Source organism: Leptopilina boulardi, unplaced genomic scaffold (genome assembly GCF_019393585.1).
Source record: "Leptopilina boulardi isolate dan_hultmark-lab unplaced genomic scaffold, ZJU_Lbou_2.1 LbouV2_342, whole genome shotgun sequence".
Classification (NCBI taxonomy): domain Eukaryota; kingdom Metazoa; phylum Arthropoda; class Insecta; order Hymenoptera; family Figitidae; genus Leptopilina; species Leptopilina boulardi.
Window position 1 is genome coordinate 1,335,021 of NW_026137910.1, and position 19,949 is coordinate 1,354,969.

General features: G+C 21.3%; 1 protein-coding gene and 1 long non-coding RNA gene across 4 annotated transcripts; one reads left to right on the forward strand and one right to left on the reverse strand.

Annotated features, from left to right (window-relative positions):
- Positions 1 to 1,034: 1,034 nt before the first annotated feature.
- LOC127285987 (TRPL translocation defect protein 14) lies at positions 1,035 to 19,716 on the reverse strand. 3 transcript variants are annotated; one of them, XM_051312236.1, is made up of 10 exons: positions 19,376 to 19,716; positions 18,421 to 18,488; positions 17,177 to 17,214; positions 15,906 to 15,943; positions 10,003 to 10,128; positions 5,423 to 5,551; positions 3,215 to 3,688; positions 2,858 to 3,065; positions 2,092 to 2,273; positions 1,035 to 1,306 (listed from the first exon to the last, which is right to left on the reverse strand). In XM_051312236.1, the coding sequence occupies exons 1-10, from the start codon at positions 19,413 to 19,415 to the stop codon at positions 1,056 to 1,058; spliced, it is 1,554 nt and encodes a 517-aa protein (XP_051168193.1). In that variant the 5' UTR covers positions 19,416 to 19,716; the 3' UTR covers positions 1,035 to 1,055. The 3 variants fall into 3 exon arrangements, with proteins under 3 accessions (XP_051168193.1, XP_051168194.1, XP_051168195.1); XM_051312237.1 differs by having other exon boundaries at positions 1,035 to 1,291; positions 19,376 to 19,715; XM_051312238.1 differs by lacking the exon at positions 10,003 to 10,128 and having other exon boundaries at positions 19,376 to 19,715.
- LOC127285989 (uncharacterized) lies at positions 6,689 to 8,217 on the forward strand. Its single transcript, XR_007843688.1, has 3 exons — positions 6,689 to 6,869; positions 7,797 to 7,875; positions 7,955 to 8,217. It is a non-coding gene; the product is annotated as an uncharacterized LOC127285989 (long non-coding RNA).
- Positions 19,717 to 19,949: the final 233 nt, after the last annotated feature.

Below are 19,949 nucleotides of genomic sequence, written 5' to 3' on the forward strand. Positions count from 1 at the left end.
TGCAACAAAAAAAATTTCTAGTTCTCTTAATTTTTCTTTTTTTTTTTTTAACTTGTACTCGTTTGAAATATCGAAGTGCGAAGTTGAAATAGATGAAAAACGAGACTTTCATGTTACAGGCGAGTGTGTGTTAGATGTATATTTTTGTGGATTATATAACATTTCCTTCATTTTTAAAAGACATTTCAATTTCATGTGTAAAAAATTTTTTTTTTTTCATTTTTGTAAATTAATGTATATCAAAAAACATCAAATTATTTTAATGACAATTTATCAAAAAAAAAAATTGTCTTGTGATTTTTGTTCTCTTTATACAGTAATAAGTACTTATTTTGAAAATGGAACTTGTCATTATTATAGAACTTTCATTATTCTTCAATAATGTTTCAATTGTTTTTCGTTAATGAAATCAATTTTTTCTTTTTGCAGTGTGTATGAAAAAATTATCTTCAATATTGAAGTCAATTTTTATGGTATTTAAAAATTGTTTTCGTTACTTTTTTTTGTTTAATGCGACATTTTGCGAAAAGATCATTCGGTTTTTTTTTCTTTTCAAATTGAATAGCAGAAAGCTTTAAGAATGACACACACACACACACACGCGATTAATTTGAAAATAAACTCTTACTCTATATAATGTAAATTTTTCATTAGACGATTATTACCCGAAATTTTCCATTTATTTAAAAATTTCATAAACAATAAATAATTAAAAAGAAATTAGAAATAAGATTTTAAAACAGAAAAAAAAAATTTATATAAAAACAATTGTATTAAAATTTTATTTTTAAATTTAGTTTTCAAAAAAAAAAATATATATATATATATATAAAAAGGTAACAGGTTTTAGTAATTTTTTTTTAAATCGACTTGAGAAAAATGTTGAAAAATTTCGGGGAATAATATTGAATGAAAAATTTTATAAATATTTACTAACAATTGTCTTGAGAGGACAATTTTCAACTACCAAAAGACATGTTCAATTCTGTTACTCATTGAAAGAATTCATTTTTTTTTTGTATTGAATGTGTTACTTTTCTTTTTGTTGTTTTTTTTTATTTCGTGACGACGGCTGTAGCATTTTTCGTTTGCCCATTGTGTTTTAATCCATTTGTGACGCCATTCGTCATAACGTGAATGCCATTTTGAACAATTTTTGCATCAATACCATTTCCATTGACTGTTGTTTCTGTATCGATTTTTTTCTTCTCGATGCCATTTAGCTGTTTATTTGATTCCATTTTGTCGTCAGGTTGACATTTTGTTGTGCTTAGTGGTTTCTCGGGCGTGCCTGGAAGAGCGTATTCTGTACAATTAATAGAGAAATATTGATAAAACTTGACTTACAAACTATTTATCGGGGAAACTAAAGCACCACACGACATGCGAGATTAATAGTTTTAAAAAAATCGCCTTAATATCATTAATAATTGTGAAATAAAATTAGTAACAAATTTAAACAATTGGCATATTAAATAAATAAATAAATAAACGTAAACAATTTAATAATAAGTGACAATGAATAATTAAAATATGTGATATTCTTCTTTTATTTTGAATAAATAACAAAAAATATTTTATCTCGACAATAAATTTAAATTATATTATTAAATACAATTATATTATAATTTTATATATTCAAAATTATCTAATTTCTAATAATCTATTTTTGTAATATTTTTTTTATATGTTAGTCGCCTATTTATGGTCCTTCTGAACCGCGGAAGTGTAAATAAATATTTATAAATTTAACATTTTTACACTTTTTTTCAAAATTAAAAATATCTCTTAATTTATCATTCCCCTCCCCCAAAAAAAAAAATTTAATAAAATTCTAATTAAAAATTAGTTTTTGATTCCAAAAAAAAAATATTGATTATTTTTTGAAAAGAAAAGAAATGTTTCAACGTCTTTTTTTTTAAATGAAATTTTTTTGTTTTTTTTTCTTTCGATTAAATTTCTAAAATAAAATGTTGATTTTTTTTGAAAATATCAATTGATTGTAAAAAAAATTCTAAGTGGAAATTTTTTTTTTTTTTAAATATAGGATATAAAAAATGTATACCTCGAAATGAATTAATATATACATACCATGCAAGTTACGACAATATTTATTTGTATCGTTCCATTCTTCTCGAAGACTGAGATTGAACATACTGTAATCGGGATTGCCGGTAACTTCCTTCTCAATTGTTAAAAATTGCGGTAAAATTTTTCTTAAATCATCACCACTTAATGCTGTGTATGTTTCAAGTAACATTAATCCCCTGCATCTAATTAGTATAGTGAAAAATTATTTTATTATTTAAACTGTTTTAAATAAATTTCAATAAATTAAAAAAAAGCAAATAACAGAAAAAAATATATTAAAAATTTTATTGACTTTTTTATTAACAATTAAAACATTATAGAAAATTATAGAAATAATTAAATTTCAGAAGGTTTTAAATTGAAATTTTTGAAAATAGTTGATTTTTAAGTGAATTTCAATTGAAATTTTTTGTATTTTATTTGATGATTTTTTTTTTAATTTTAGACAATTATTGAATTTTATCAAATTTTTAATTGAAAAATAATTTAAGATAATCCGAGGCCTGCGAAATATTTTAAATTAATTTTTTTGTTATTCAAAAACCAAATTATTTGCTATTACTGCAATTGATATTAATTTCAAATCTGGTAAAATAAAATAATTTTATTATAGTATTATGAAATTTCCACCGTCAACAGATGAAATGATTAAATTTTTCAGCACAAAATAGAAAAGAAAAATCAAAAAGACTTAAAAAAAAAATTAGATTTCTAAAGAAATAAGAAAGTATTGAAATATAAGAAAAAATTATAATTTTTTTTTTACCTAGGATGTCCTGGCTCTCTATAAATATCCAATTGGAAATACTGATTATTGATTAAGAAGCAACGACGACGTTTAAAAATGGTAAAATGTGAATCGTCCCTTTGAGCCAAATTATTTAAATAATCTCTATGCGTCAATTGTGTTTTAACTTCAACAACTTGTCCGCACATCTTTGGTCGTCGAATCGTGTGAATGTAGGACCAGTGACCTGAAAAACATTTCTTTTTAAAAATTTTGCTTCATTTTTAAAGGCGAAAAAAAAATTGAATTTCAATAAATTAAAACAAAAGGAAACAAAAACCTTTCAAATTACTACTAAAAATAATAAAATTATAAAAAAAAAAAAATTCTTCAAACCTTTTTGACCGCGTTTACGAAGACGAGCCTGAAGCTTCGGTGTGTTTCCTTGCAAATAATTATGTACAACATCGAAATCTTGAAACGGTGGAAATTCGCTGTCCGGTGGTAGTGGTGGTTTGACGAGAAATTTCACTTTTCTGCTACTTGCACGAAGTCGATCGCCCGTATCGATGCCCAATTTTTGACAAACACATTCAATCATTCGACAAATTTTACTCTCAAAATCTTGAGAATTGTCAATAACATCGAAATAGGGATGGCCAACCCATGCGGCGGCGGCATTATAGTCAAGTTCACGGGCAAGTTCAACGCCTTCGGAACGACATACATGATCTTCGGTTGAATAAAAATCCTCAGCACCGTTCGCCGCTGAGACCATGTGAATTATTTGATTGTAACGATTGTCGCGCAATTCCACATTGTTCCAACCATTCGAGGCCATCATCAATTCCCATTTGTCTTTTGAAATAACTATCGATAAAAAAAAAAGAAAAAACATTTTTCAAATTAGAATATATGGTTACGCATTTATGAATATTTACCACTTACAGACCTCAGATCGACGTCGTTCTAATCGACTTAATAAGAATAACTCAATAGAAATATATTATCAAGAAAATTTTTTTCGAATATTTCAGAAATGAAGACGTATATTTTTAAAATTTTAATTATGTCAAACAAATTTCAAAAAAAAAAATCTGACAATTCAATTTTAGAGTATTTATTTGTAACTTTTTTTAAATAAATGAATTTTTAAAGAAATATTAAAATTATTAAAAATAATAAAACTTTGGAAGAGTTATACAGAGTTGCCACACAACAAGCGTAAAATATTTGTTTTTTAAAAATTATAATCTTTATTAAAGAAAATAAAATAAAAATTTTTCGAAAATCTATTATATTAAAAATCATAATTTTAACATAAAATAAGAAAAAAAAAATTCTGTTTCATTTCTTAAAAGATAGTAAAAATGTAAAAATTTTTAACTATTTTTAGTAGAAAATTTATGATTTAAAAATATTAAAAAATTCGTTCGAATTGAAAACATGCCGAAATAAGACAAAATATACTTTTTGAACTAAGTTTTTTTTATAAATTCCGTTTTTTTACCGTTTTTCCTAACATTTCCAGGTAATTTTGAATTTTCCTGACTTTTTTCGGTTCACCCGGTTTTTTCAGTCTTATGTGGCAACCCTTATTATAGTTGAAATTTTTAGAAATAATTAAATTTCAAAAGATTTTGTTACATAAGTTTCAGACAAAAATTAAATTTCACAGAATTGAAAATAATTTATGAAATATAATGTTAGATAACATTTTTTAAAATGTAATTGAATTTTTAAAGATTTACAATTTTAATTTTTGAAATTAAATAAACTTCAAGTTATTTTGAATAATTGAATTTTTTTGATGATTTCTGTTCTTGAAGAATTTATTAAAAATTAAACACAAAAATTGAACTGTGAAATTTTTTTTGATTGAAAAAATGCTTTCAGTTTATTGAATTATTCGAAAAATATTATAAAAATCATTAAAAATAATTTAATTTCGGAAGAGTATTATTGAAATTATTAAATTTATTAAAAAGTTTTAGATGGAAAATTTTAAGAGATTTTAAATTGAAATTTTTTGTAATTTTATTTGATTTTTTTTTAATTTAAACAATTGTTGAATTTGATAAAAAAAAATTTTTAATTAATTTAAGATAATTGAATTTGTGAAGAATTTCATTAAAATTATTAAAAATAATTAATTTAGAGAAAAATTTGTTAAATAATTGAAATAAAGAAGATCTGAAGAAGATATGTATTGTCAAAAAAAGTCAGAAAAAGTAAAAAAAAAAGTCGTATAATCCGAGGCCAGCAATTGAAACCTATTGGATTTATTGTGATGTCGAATTAAAAATTATAAAATTTTTATTTAGCCGAATTTTATAGAGATTTTATAATAAGTCAAATTTCTATTTAACTAAATTATGATTTAACAACATTTTTATTAAAAAAATTTTCTGTTCGACCTAATTTTTATAACAGAAATTTTATTTAGTTGAATATTGTTAGAGTTAAAAATTATTGCAATATTTGTTGAAAAAAAAAATCGTCAAGAATTTCTCAAATATTTTTGAAAAAAAAAGAACTGAATTGTCACCATGCAAAAATGGGTTAATAAAATTATATAGTTAAAACAAAAAAAATATAACTTACATGCAGAGGCGTCCATAGCACCACGATCACAGATTATAAGGCAATTTCGGGAACAACTTTCGCCCAGTTGAAAAAATGTATTTTCAATTTGGATCATAGTTCGCAGAAGATTCTCTTGAAATTTGAATGCTAAAAAATAAAAATTATCGTTAGTGACAAAAATCCCCGTTTTTTTTATATTGTTAAAAAAATATTTTTTTTAGAAATTTTTCACATTACAAAAAGTTTCTTAAAAAAATTCTTTTTTTTTTTTTTACTTTTCAAATGAAAATAAAAATAAAAATTATCATCATAAATATTACTGAAATAATGATTTTTCTCTCTTTGCTAGCAACAGTTTTTCTAGCCATATATTAATTTCTACGATTTCGCTATCATCAATAATAATAAAAGCCGTGAAATTAATAACTAAATGATTTCTTTTTTTCTTTACTCAATTTAAAAAAAATTGATTGATTGATAATTACTGATTTTGATATAAATTTGTAATTTTTTTTTATATATTTAATAAATAATAAAAATTAATATAAATTTTCCTTTTTAAAATATTTTTCATTTTTTTTTTTCAGAAACATTGAATTTTAGAATAAAAATTATTCCACAGGAGTAAATTTATTAAACAATCTTTCAGTGTCTTTAATAAAAATTGTGAATGAAAATAATGAGATTCCAAGGACACGAGAAATTAATAAATAATTGAAATAGGAACTTTTATTTAATCGTGAGACAGAAAAATTTGACTTAAGAAGACAAGTTATTTGACTCTTTTTGTCGTTAATAGAGGACAATTACAGTAATAGACAATATAACAAGTTTTACTTGAAGACACGTGTCTAATTTCCATCATGAATATATAAATATACATTGTATGTATATTTCAGGCTTAGAATAAATTATTAAAATACTTTTAAAAATATCAAATTTTTTTTTTAATTAATTTTTTTTATACTCTATTTTTGAATTCAAAATTGTTTCATCAATATATTTTATATTCACATTTTTTTTTTTTTTTTTACATTTATTATAGTTTTATCAAACTATTTCAATGTTCTTCTCAAAGAAATTCAATTATTTCTTATTTATATTCCAAATCACGAAAAGAAAGAAAAATAATAATGTTCAAAAAAAAATTATTCTGTACCAAGAAAATGATAAAAAAAAATTTTATTTTTTGAAAATTCAAAAAATATACGTATTTTACGAAAATACATATTTTTAAATTTCTTAAAAATGTTCAATTGTTTTTTTTTTTTTTTTGTCCAAACGACAAAAATTATATTTTAATTAATATTGTAACGTCGAGAAAAAGTTTGTTAGTGTTTTGTTTACTTTTGACGTGCCGTGAATTATTTTCATGTTTATATTCGTACCTATATATTGTATTGTTTTAATGAATTGGCTTTCTCTCAGAAAATTCGTATGATTGCATTGTCACGTTTTTAATTTGGTGAGTATTTCCCATTAGGAAAGTAGCCAAACTTTTGTTTTGGAATTGTTCCCAAAATCAATCTTCACATTGTGTTTCGAAGTTTAATAGCATCAATTTTCCCCCCCTCAGCAGCTAAATCGAATTCTTTTCATTTCGACAAGAGAGAGAGAGAGAGAGAAAGAGAAAGATTAATTATCTCTTCAAGATTTGTAAAGACATGAAGAGACTATTAAAATGTCCTAATGAATCTTTTATTAGTCTATTATTAAATTCAATTAAATGGATTAAATATACAAAATTTTTCTGTGACTCATACTTTTCGTTTGATAAATATCTAGAGACAAAGGGTTAATAATCTTTACAAGATTTCCTTTAGGAGATAAGAATCGTTCTTTTTCCAATTGATAGCTGAAATATCCAGTCATTTCTGGAAATAAAAAAAAAAAAAAAAAAAAAAAAAATTTCTCTTGATAAAATTATATCATATCCGTTTATTTTATGTTGATTTCCTTATTTAATAGATAAACACATTCTTCTTCGATGATTTAAAAACCCTGACGAAAACTGGAATCAAAGTTCATGATTAGAGAATAATTTTTTTTTTCTAAATTTAAATTTCTAATATAGTGAAAAATTAAAAAATAAATTGTAAAATTTATAATTACAAAAAAATTAATTAAATTTAAAAAAAATATTTTTTTACAAAATTAAAAAATCAGACATAAAATTTTTCAAAAGATTTTAATTTTTGAAAAAAAATAGTTGAAATATTTATTTTTTGTATCGAATTTTTGTTCAATTTAACAAAAATTTATTAAATTATTATTTATTTGTTTATCAAATAATTAATTATTGTATGGAAAATTTGAAGATAGAACTCATTTTTTTTTTAAAGAATTGATTATAATCGATGCGACAAAGAAATTTATTATTATCATATATAAGGTGGAGCTAAAAATTTTCCTGAGTTTTGATCTGTCAATCGTGGAAAGTACCGAGACCACTCAATCAGAAAATTATTGACGTAAGGTTTTTCAAGTTTGTTCTTCAATTTGTATCAAGCTTCAAATGCAAAGTAAATGTGTTTGCATTTCTCTTTTTAGAATACTGATTGGCACGAATATTTTTTTTTTTTGCTAATAATTGACCAATACAAAAATAGAAACGATATCAACAAATGGAATTTTTTTTTCTCTGAATGGAAAAAGGAAAATAATTTTTAAAAAAACCCAAAAAAACTAATTAAATTCTTTTACTTTCAAATGGAATATAATTACTTTCTCAATATTAAAAAAATGATTGGATTACAAGCAGATAAAAGCAAACAAAATTACCGCAAAATTATTATAAAAAACTAAAAATAATTGACCATAAATTTTCTCTAAATAAAACAAATAAATGTAAAATATTTATTCATAATTCCAGCATTTTTTAATAAAAAAAATAAATCCAAGTGTTAATTATTTAAAGCGGAAAGATACATTTCAAGTGAAATACAATATTATTATTTTCTTATCACAAGAAATTTACACACGATTCATTTTGAAATTCATATTTCATTATTATTAAATTGACAATGAAAGTGAAATAAATAAAACTTTAATAATCCAAAGGAGATAAGACATTCTCTTTATTTTAAAATATTAATTAAAAATTTCAATTTTTAAACAATTGTATTTAAATATAACAAGAAAATTAAAAAAATCAATTAAATTTAAAAAATTTTTAATTTAATTCTATCAAAAAATTTTAAATTTTGAAACATTTACTTATTGTTAAATTAAATTATTTTAAAAAAAATTTATTATTAAAAAAATCGATTCTTTTTTCATATTTATTTATAATTATTTTATATTTCACAAATATACCAGCAATCAGCCTTCAATATAATAAAGAAACTGTTTACAAATATAATAATAGGTACAATATTTAATATAGGTAAATGTCTGAACAAAGAAAAACAAATTTTAATCATTAAAATAAATAATATTGCACAAGTAATAAATTTAATTAATTTCAAACTATTTTTACAATTTTCTGAGGAAAATCGCGAAACAAGATTTTTTTTTAAATCAATCAATTTCAAAATAATTAAATTAATAAATATATTGGTTTTATTAGCAAATAAAATTATAAAATTTAAAAATAATTTTACTATAAATTTTAAAAGATCCAATTTTATATAATTTCCAAAAGAAAATATTATAAATAAAAATTTCTTGTCAAATAATAATTATTTATTATTTTGTGTTTTTTTGTTTAAAGTTTAGTAAAAATTTTTTTTTTTTTTATTCAATTTTTTACAAACAAAAACTCAGTTTGTTCTTTAAAAGATTCTCTGCAATTTTGTTTGTTGGTTTATTGTTAAATAATATTTTGTTCAAAAAATATATATAAAAAAACAAAAATTTTATTTGTTTAATAACTTTTGAACAGAACATTGTTCACAAAATTCAATAAACAAAATTTTAGAGAATCTTTGAACGAGTAAAATGAGATATAGTTTGTAAAAATTGGATAAAAAAAAAAAATTTTATTTACAATAATTTTTTTTGAAAATTGAGCAACTAAATCTTCAAAAATTATGATTAAATTAATTTTAACTATAGTTTTATGTTATTAAAAACAATTTTTTAGTTTGAGATTATGTCAATAAGTTGAACATCCATAATTTAATTTTTTTTTTAAATCAATTTGCTTTTGAAAAAATAATATGATCATATTTTTTATGTATAATAATTAAATTAATAATAGTTAAGTTAAAACATAAAACTATAATAAATTTTTTTTTAAATTTGAGCTTCTTAAATTCTAAATTTTCTAATTTATTTTTAAACATATTAAATTCGAAATTACAGAACTCGCTATAAAGCGACTATCACTTCTGGATTATTTATCTTATCAACTTTTCATGGTTTTTAAATAATGTTTTAAATAGATTCGTTGCTAAACTTCTATTTTTTTTTTTTGACAATCTTTATTTTAAAAATTCATTTTTTTAAATTTCTTTCCTTTTTTAGCAAAAATTTCGTTTTTTTATTTTATTTTTTGAAAAAATATCACTTGAATGTTTCTATATATATATATATGTATAAAGAAGCATTGTTAGCCAATTACGGGAATTTTTCTCCAAGGGATAAGCAAGACTCACCCTCACTGGAATCAACTATGAAAATTTGAGGCCATTTGGCTTCTTCTTCTATTGAGATTTTCCATTTTGATGATAAATTTCCCACATTATGTGAATCAGAATATTCTCTATTTTCACTGCAATCATCTAAACTTTTTTTTTTTTTTTTTTTGTTTTTTTTTCTCGATTAGATGAATTAAAAAATGAAACGAATTATGAAAAAAAAATTCATTAGAAAATATTTTATATTTAATAAATTAAAAATAATAAAAATAAAATATTACTAATTAAAAATTAGTTTTGTTAATTTACATTAAAAATATATAGAAAACAATTTTGTTTTTGCGTTTTCTTTTCAGAATTGTTTATACAATTATAAATAAAAATTTACGTAACTTGAGATATATATACATATATAGCAATTTCCAATACTTGAAAGCAATGGTCATTGACATTGACATTGACTTCGCGAATAAAACGTAATCATTTTGTACGTGTGTCTAAATGATTTTACTGTCATATATTATAAATATCTACAGACATCAAATAGGCATATAGAATATAATCAACTTGACAAGTTGCATCTAAAAATTTCATACTGCGTAGATTGAAGTAGCGCATCGATCCATCATACAAGGATACTTTATTATCCTTTTTGCCCTTTAAAAATTACCTATAATAATATTTTCCCATTTTTGTTCAAAATAAAGAAAAATTATAACCTTTTTTTTCATCTCATCTTTGAAATTAATTTTTTTTTTTAAATATATAAAATACAGGCCTCGGATCGACTTTAACGCACAAAAACAAGCCGTTTTAGTTTATTTACATTTCAAATAAAGTCGAAAAAGTCGATTTTTTATTTTAACAAAATTTAATTAGTTAACAAATATTTTACTTTGAATAACTAATGTTATTAGATATTAAATTCATTTTATTAATTCTGTAATGAAAATAATTCTACAATGAATATTATCAAGAAAATTTATTTCGAACACTTTAGAATCGAACTAATTGTAAGACAAATTTTTTGAAGTCTGATTTAAGCAATTTATTTGAATTAAAAATTTTGTCATAGTTTTTAGTTTTGCTGGTCAACAAAAATTCAGAACAATAATTAAGTTTTACAGATTTTTTAAATAAAATTTTTTTTAAAATAATTGAATTACAAAAATTTTTTTTTTTTAATTTTTGAGTTATTATTTGAAACTTTTTAAATAATTGAATTTCTAAATAAATATTAAAATTATTAAAAATAATTGAATTTTGAAAGAGTTAAAATTAAAAATTTTCGAAATAATTGAATTTCAAAAGATTTTGTTAAATTTCAGAAAATAATTAAATTTTACAGAATTGAAAATAATTTATCAAATAATTTTAGATAACAGTTTTTAAAAGTAATTGAATTTTCAAAGATTTACAATTCAGATTTTTGAAAATTATTTTGTTGATGATTTCTGTTACTGAAAAATTTATTAAAAATTGCAGACAAAAAAAAAATTTGAAAATTTTTTAAGTGAAAAATGATTTTATATAATTGAATTTTCGAAAAATATTATAAAAATCATTAAATTTCAGGAGAGTTATAGTTAAAATTATTAAATTTCAGAAAATTTTAGAAATAATTAAATTTTAGAGGTGATTTTGAATTGAAAATTTTTGATTTTATTTCCCGATTTTTTTTGAATTTTGAAAAATTATTATTAAATTTCATAAATTCTTTAATTCGACAAATTTCATTAAAATTATTAAAAAATAATTGAATTTTGGAAGAGTTACAATTGAAATTTTTAGAAATAAAATAATTGAATTTTTGAAAAATAATATAAAATTCATTAAAAAAAATATTTATATTTCGGAAGAGTTATAATTAAAATTTATTAAATTTCCGAAAGTATTTGATGGAAAATTTAAGAAATAATTAAATTTTAGAAGGTGTTAAATTGAAATATTTTAAAATAATTGAATTTCAAGTGATATTGATTTGAAATTTTTGATAATTTCCGTTGCTGATTTCTTTTTTAAATTTCAAAAAATTAGATAGTTGAATTTGTAAAGAATTTCATTAAAATTATTTTTAAAAAAATTAATTTAGTGATGAATTTTAGTTAAAATTTTATTAAATAATTGAAATAAAAAAGATCTGCATTGTATATTAAAAAGAGACTCATTTTATTAAATATTTTGTAAAAAAAAGTCAAAAAGTCGTATCTTATTAAAATAAGTCGAAAAAGTCGTATAATCCGAGGCCTGAAAATATTTTCAATTTTTTTCCGTAGACATAAATTTTGTTTTCGAAAAACAAATTGAAAAAATTTTTTTTTTTGAGACAAAAGGAAATTTAAAAAAATATATATATGAGAAGAAATTTTTTAGATACATAAAAAAAATGTACAACTGTCATTTATAAAAAACGATTTGGATAAATCATTTTCGGTGAATAAAAAAATGTGTTTCAAAATTAGTCGAGAGTGCAGGTGGCTGTGCCCAATAATTTAAACTTTCGAGGAGACCCCTTTGGAAAATAGCCAAAAATTATTGCATAACTTTTTTCATATTGCGTCAATATTTTCTTTAAAAGCGTGAATCAAAAATTGTCACATGGTGACATGTAAAACTTGTTGAAATTTTATGATTGCATTACCTACATCTATTCTTTGAAATCAATTCAAATATTTTGAAAATTTGACTTTCCTCTAATTTTTTGAATTTTTATTTATTTAAAATGCATATTTTGCTAATCGTTTTTTTAAAGTTTGAAAAACTTCAATAAAATTATCAAAAAAAAAAAAAAAAGAAATATATATTTGTGACAACTTTTGTGATTTTTTTTCGTTTAAATATATATATGCAAAATTCAAAGGCAAATTTTCCTCATAAATTTTGTTAGAAATATTTTTTTCTTGTCACCAGACAAGCCAGGTCGACGTATCTTGTCAAATTTATATTTGGCAACAATCCGAGCAAGTATAATTTACAACGGAATAGTTGTTACGAATAAACCACGCAATGACATTAAATAATTTGTTAATTTATCTCCACTAAATTCTAATCGCAAAAAGTCATTGTGTGAAAAAAAATCGTTTCCAATTAAAAACAATTATTTTCAAATTTAATTAAATGATTATTATTATTATTATTATTTTATGTAATGAATAAAAATGAAAAACCAATGAAATTTAATAAACTGATGTAGTTAATAATAAATTGTTTTAAAACTCGTTAAATTGAATTCAGTTTTTTTTTTTTTGTTTAAAAAGAAATCCGATAACAATATTGAAATAGGAGATTCTTTCTTTCGTTCAAATCGAAATGATACCGAATCGTTATCATTTCGATTCTACTGATGTGAAACATGCAACTCGTAGTGAAATTAGAAACCAAAAAGTATTTAAAAAAATAAATAAAAGTATTATAATATAAAAACAGTCACTGACCGTAATTGATAATTTGTAAAAAGACTTAAACAAACTGTATAAAGAAGCCAACCGAAAGAGGTTCATTCCATCATATCGGAAACCTACATTGTGCTCGTACTCAAGGCCGCGAACGTATTACATTAGATTCACATGTTTTCAATTAATTACATAATTTTTATCTGACGAAAATTAGCCCCCAAAATATGTAATAATTCTCATTTTCATTCAATAGAATAATTATTTAAATCATCATAATTATCAAACTATATTGCTTTAGAGAAAATATTTTATAAAATATTTCACAAATTTTTCAAAATCAATTAATTAAATTTGATAATTATTCAAAAAAAAAAAAAAAAAAATTATTTCCCGGATCTTTCGAAAGATTCTTTATTGTTAGAATATAACTTTTTCAAGTACCATTTTTTTTTTTTAATTGTCTTGAAATTACACCTTAAGTGTCAGTCAAAATTAATTTATTCATGAAATTAATATAATGATGAAATTTAAATTTAAATAATATTTAAAAGAAATATTTAAATCTAAATATATATATATATATATATATATATATATATATATATATATATATATAGGTAGGAACTTTTTTATCAATCTTTATTGAAGTGGAAAATGTATAAGTACAAAAAAACCTAAGGTCGTTATGGTTTCCCTGCGTAATCTATTTCCGGTGATTGAGAAATGGAGTAGAGAGAAAAAAAATATGTAAAAACATATTCTTAAACAACTTGAAGAAAAAAAAAGAATAAAAGAAAAATTTTTTTTTGACAAAAAAAAACTTATTTTTTCAAGGAGATGAGAGAGACGTTATACGACATTGGTTGGAAAATAAAAATATAATTGAGCGCTTAGCCGGTTCGTCTGGAGGTGAAGGTTCACAGAACCGGAAATATTACATTTGTTATACTGTCACAATGCTTTATGTTAATAACAATAAATTATTTTCTTTCAACATTGTAGCAGGTAATTAATTCAATTTTTTACCTATAGAAAATATTTATTTTCATAATTTAACTAATTTAAAAAATTTTTAATTTTTTTTATTTTAAAATAAATTTTTTTTTCAAAAATAAACATTAACTTTATTATTTCAATTAAAAATATTTTTTTAAAAATCTAATCCCTTGTAGAATCTTGTTCATAAAATGAATTAATCTTTTTAACAATTAAATATTGTGAAATTTATCTTTATTTTTCGTCTTTATCTTATAACTAAGTCTCTGATATAAAAACAAATAAAAAATTATGCAATTAAAAAAAAAAAAAAAAAATTCATAAACTCTCAAGAATTCCAAAAATAGGAAATCTTTTCTTAAAAAGATTACGCTACACTAAAAAAAATTTTATTTGGATCATATAAAAAGTATTTGATCCAAATACATCATTTACTTGTCTATTATCCAATAAATATGTATTTGAACCAAATACACATTTACTATAAACCTAAGTATTTTATTCTATCGTATCAAATAAATAGTTATTTGAATCAAATACAAAAGTATTCAAATCAAATAAATGGAATATTCAAAGCTAATAAATAATTATTTGAATCAATTATGAAAATTATTTCATTCAATACTGCATGTTTTTTTATTCAAATAAATATTTATTTGCATTAATAATATATTTTTCTTGAAACAACTAAAAATTTTCTTGAATCAAATATTCGATTATTTATCATAAGTAATTGTTTTAATTGAAATTAAAACCTCTTTAATTGCGGCAATTATTATTTTATTTGAATAAAATGTAAGAATTTTTAAATTCAAATAAATCAAACTTTGTATTGAATAAATAACACATTTATTTACTAATTCTTCCATTTCTAAATTAAATTCTTACTCAAATAAATAAATTAGAAAATATGTAATTACTGCATACTATGATCGGATATTTTCATTTTTCAACTAATTAATACATAGAATTAATGATTAATAAAATAGTGTATTAACATTAAATAACGCATTATTTATATTAAATAATTTAGTTGATTAATATAAATAAAATAAATTTATTGTATCAAATACTTTTTATTTGTATCAAATAAACGAAATATTTGATTGAAATAAATGAATGAATAGTTTCATGTAAATCATTATTTGTATTAAATAAATTCATTTATTCAATTCAATTAATTATTTAATTGAACCAAATACGATTTATTTGGTTCAAATAAATGCGATTCAAATAATTCAAGTTATTTGAATCAAATATATATTTTTTTAATCTAAATAAAAAGTATTTGAAACCAATTAAATATTTTTCAAATAATTTGAAGTATTTGAATCAAATAAATTTTTTTTCAGTGTATATAGATAGAGAGAGAGGGAAAAAACTGTTGCTAACGTGAGAAATTTAATGAATAACAAAAAAAAACACCTTTTATTATGAAAAAATGAATATTTTTATCCAAAAGAGGAAAATTAAATTAAAAATGATGTCAGAATTAATATTAATAATATATAATAAAATATGTTGACTCACCCTCTTCTGCGTTCAGGTCTGAAAATTTGATACCGCCACTGAAATTGAAAAAAAAGCAGAGGGGGATGAGATTAATGCTTGAGAAAATATTTTTCCGAAATGTGTTCCTTTTTAGAAAAAAGAGAGAAAAAAAATAAACTTTAACTTTAAAATAAATTAAAATATAAAACAAATTGTGACTCGTAGAAAGAGGAAGAAAAAATTTCTTCAATTTTCAAGAGTTCTTTATTATTTTTATATTTTTATATATATGTATATATAAAGGAGTTACTTTTATGAAACGAATATATAGGTATATATGATTCTCGTTTAGCTATTTTTATCAGACACTCATTCATTTTAATTTGCAGTGTATTCTCAACAATGTCAAAACTTTTTACTCTCTCTTTCTCTATTAAAGTCACAATCTGAATTTTCATGAATTTAAAATTACTTATTCTGAAAAAAACAAGAATTTATTCGAAAATCTTAAATTTTCCGCTTTTTTAAATAATAACAATAATAATCCCAACCCAGTTATATAGTCATTTCAGATGAAAAAAAAACAATTAAATTTTTAATTATTTTATAACATGATTCTTAAGTCTAAATTAATTTTTTTTAAATTCTTCAGTTTAAAAAAATGATTACTTAAAAATTAATTTAAAAAAAAAAGAAATTTTTTTTTCCAAAAATTTTTTCCCAGAAATTAAATATCGAATAATATAAAAAATTTTTTTTTTATATTTAATTTTTTAATTCACTGCAAAGCAAACAGAATATATTTTTTTAAAAAACATTATAATCGAAATTTTCAAATTGTCATATAAAATTCAAATTTGTTCTTATAATAATAATTTAAAAAAAACAGCAAAATTATCTACACAAAATGTAATTAGTTTTTTCTAATTAAAAGTAAAATCGTTTTATCAGACGAAATTTAAATTTAAAATTAAAAATTAATTAAATTAAATTTTTAGAGTTAATTAAATTTAAGAATGCAAAAATTTGCTAATATTTAAATTATAATAATGTATCCGTATAGAATTGGAACTTTTTTTAAGTTTTTGCATTAATGAGAAATAATTTTTTAATTTTTCGAGTGTTCAAGAAAAAAAGGCACTCTTTGAGAAAGATAAAAATGAGAGATATATCATTTTTTTTTTTTTTTTTTTGTCTTTTGTTTTGATTTCGTCAAAAGTGACGTAATTTAAAGAACAACACAGCAAATGGGCAAATGCAAAATGTCGAGTCTAAGAAATGAGAAATTTGTTAGCGTGATAGTGTCATACCTGAGCAGCACGGTCGCTGTCTCGGGAACACGGAATACCTGAAAAATAAGACAACCACCACTCTATCGAATCCACAACGAAGAGATAATAATCGCAAAAAAACACTTTTCTCACATCTTTTCTTTTTTTTTGTTTCTTTTTTGCAATTATTTTCAGACGAAATTGAAATTTAAACACACTTAGAAAAAATTTCCACGTTTAATTATTATTAAAAATAATAATAATAATTAATATAAAATTATTTATATAATTAAATATTAAATTATTATTTTCAATTAACAAAATATTCTTATCGAACCATTAGAGTTGGATGAAATGAGAATTGTTTTAAATTTAATTTTTAAAAAATGAAATTGACTGTAATTAAAAATACCTACATTGTAGGATAATTAGTACAAAAAATACATTTTTTTTAAATATAGTCATAAAGATTAAAAAAACAACTGATAAAAATCAGCTATTAGAGTAATTGTATTTTAATACATTTTTTTTTTGTTCAACAAATTGAATTGTTTTTGTATTTTAATTAGAAAATCCGATTCTTTTTTCTAAGTGTGTTATATCCTTCATTTGAAAAAAACCAACGTCGTTTCATTTCACGTTTGCCAAGAGAAAGAATTTTAGAATGTATAGGAAACTCAATGAGTCATTTATGAATTTATAGTTTGAATTTTTTAAGGGGAGGGAAAAGCACTTTAGATCATTTTTCCAAGTGCAAATATAATTGAAGCCTTCATTTTACTTTTAAAATTTCCTTTGTGTATGTATAATGGAAATTTACAACAAAAATTGAAAATATAAAAATATATATTTTTCAAATATTTATTTTTAAAATATTAAATTTTCTTTTGAAAATAAAATATATACTTTTTTAAATTAAGATTTTTTTAAAAAATATTTTTCAAACATTACTTTATATATTAATTTAAATTAATATTTTATACAATAATGTTTGTTTAAATATAATATTTAATTTTTTACGTTTAATTTGAGAAATTTTTTTTTACTGTAAATTCTGATTTTTGTTAAATTTTAACTGACAATGATTTCTGGACTTGAATTTAAAAAAAAAAAATCATTTAGCAAAATTCAAGGTCAATGTTAAAAAAAAAATACTTTGGCGGGAAATTCTAAAGATAGACAAAATATTGTATTTGAAAAATTCAATGATAATCAATGATTTTCAACATTAATTTAAAAATTTTGTTTTTTAGAAAAAAATTATATATTTAAAAAATGCCCACCTTCCATCCCATATTTTCAAAGAAGGTACAGAGCCGAGTTTGTCCAGTAGTTTTTCCTCCACATGGTCCTAAAAAAAAAATTTTTATTTTTTTTTATTTTTTTCCATTTTTTAACACTAACTGCAAAAATTATCAATCTTATATATATATATATATGCTAAAGGATAATAAAAGTCAAATTCATTTATCAAATCGATAAGAGATTAAAAATTCAAGGATTAATCAAGATTTATACCCCCTGTTAATTATTATTATAGCAATCAAATTTGTTTGCATTTCTTCTTGTGACTTATAAAAGTATAATAATAGAAATCAATAAAGTTAACATATAATTTCCTGTCAAAATTCTCTACCCCTCCCCCCACCCACGGGAAAATTTCGCCAGATTCTCGTTTAAATTTGCTAAAAATAAATTTTATTTTTTCTGATTTTATCTTTTAATAAAATGATAAAATTAGAAATAGTTTAATTAGAAAAGAAGAGTTTATCTCTTTTAATCACAAAATCAAAAAGAAATAAAAAAAACGAGCTATAAAAATTGAAAAGGGCGGCTAGTGATTTACCCTTGACACAAATACTATATATATGTATATATATATATATAAAAATGTATGATGAAACAAAAATAAAATGACATTTTTTTTTTACATTTCCGTTATATTTTTTAATAAAAAATTTCTCATAAAAAAGTGAAATATAATTCAATAATAAAAACAGATGATATGATATAATCGAGAAATGGCAGTGAAAAATTATTCGGAGAACACGTGGTCTGAAAATACTCGGCTGCTATGTTAATATGACCACGTAGTCACGTACAACCACTGTTTTCTAGACATATTTTAATCTTTTAAAATATTTTACGTCTCGTTTAATAAAATACTTATTTTTTTTTCGCAAATACATTGTTGTCATTAATGAAAATTGATAAATTATTAATTATTAGATTACAAACCTCCTGTTAAAACGAGTTTGTATAAGCGTTTCTGCTCCATTTTGTCTGTGTCTTTTTGAAGGGGTTTTTCGATGGTTCACACCAGACAACTTTTTTTTTTTTTGGCAAGTCAGCTGATCTTGACAAGTTTTGACACTCGACTTGGACGTGCGATTTTAAGTTAATACTACATAAACACTTCACCTAATGTGACATAATGTTTTATCGAGACGTGCTTCGAATTCATTGATGATGATAAGTTAAGATGAATGTTGAAGATATACGCTAAAGTAGCGTCACCACAAAAAAAATAAACTACTAAACTGTACGACAGCAAACGCAACAATGCCTTCCGTATTTTGTCTTCGGCTTTTATTCGGCCTTTTCACCCCGAAACTTAACGAAAGCTTACGAAAATTATCGAGCGCCATAATTCAATGTTGATTGGTGGATAAGGATAAAAATTTACTTGTAATTTCTCAAAAAATTTTTATTAATATAGTATGAAATTATTTTTAAATTGTTAATAATTAATTATTATTCAAATGCATATAGTGTTTATGATACAATTAATAATTTTATAAAAAATCATATT

What these genes read in the sequence shown, in the direction of transcription:
- LOC127285987 (XM_051312236.1), bottom strand. Translation starts at nt 19,415, where the DNA reads ATGGAGCAGAAACGCTTATACAAACTCGTTTTAACAGGAG. An exon ending in CAAACTCGTTTTAACAGGAG is followed by an intron (nt 18,489 to 19,375) that starts GTTTGTAATCTA and finishes TTTTTTTTTTAG; the next exon opens with GACCATGTGGAGGAAAAACT. An exon ending in ATATTGTCGTAACTTGCATG is followed by an intron (nt 1,307 to 2,091) that starts GTATGTATATAT and finishes TTAATTGTACAG; the next exon opens with AATACGCTCTTCCAGGCACG.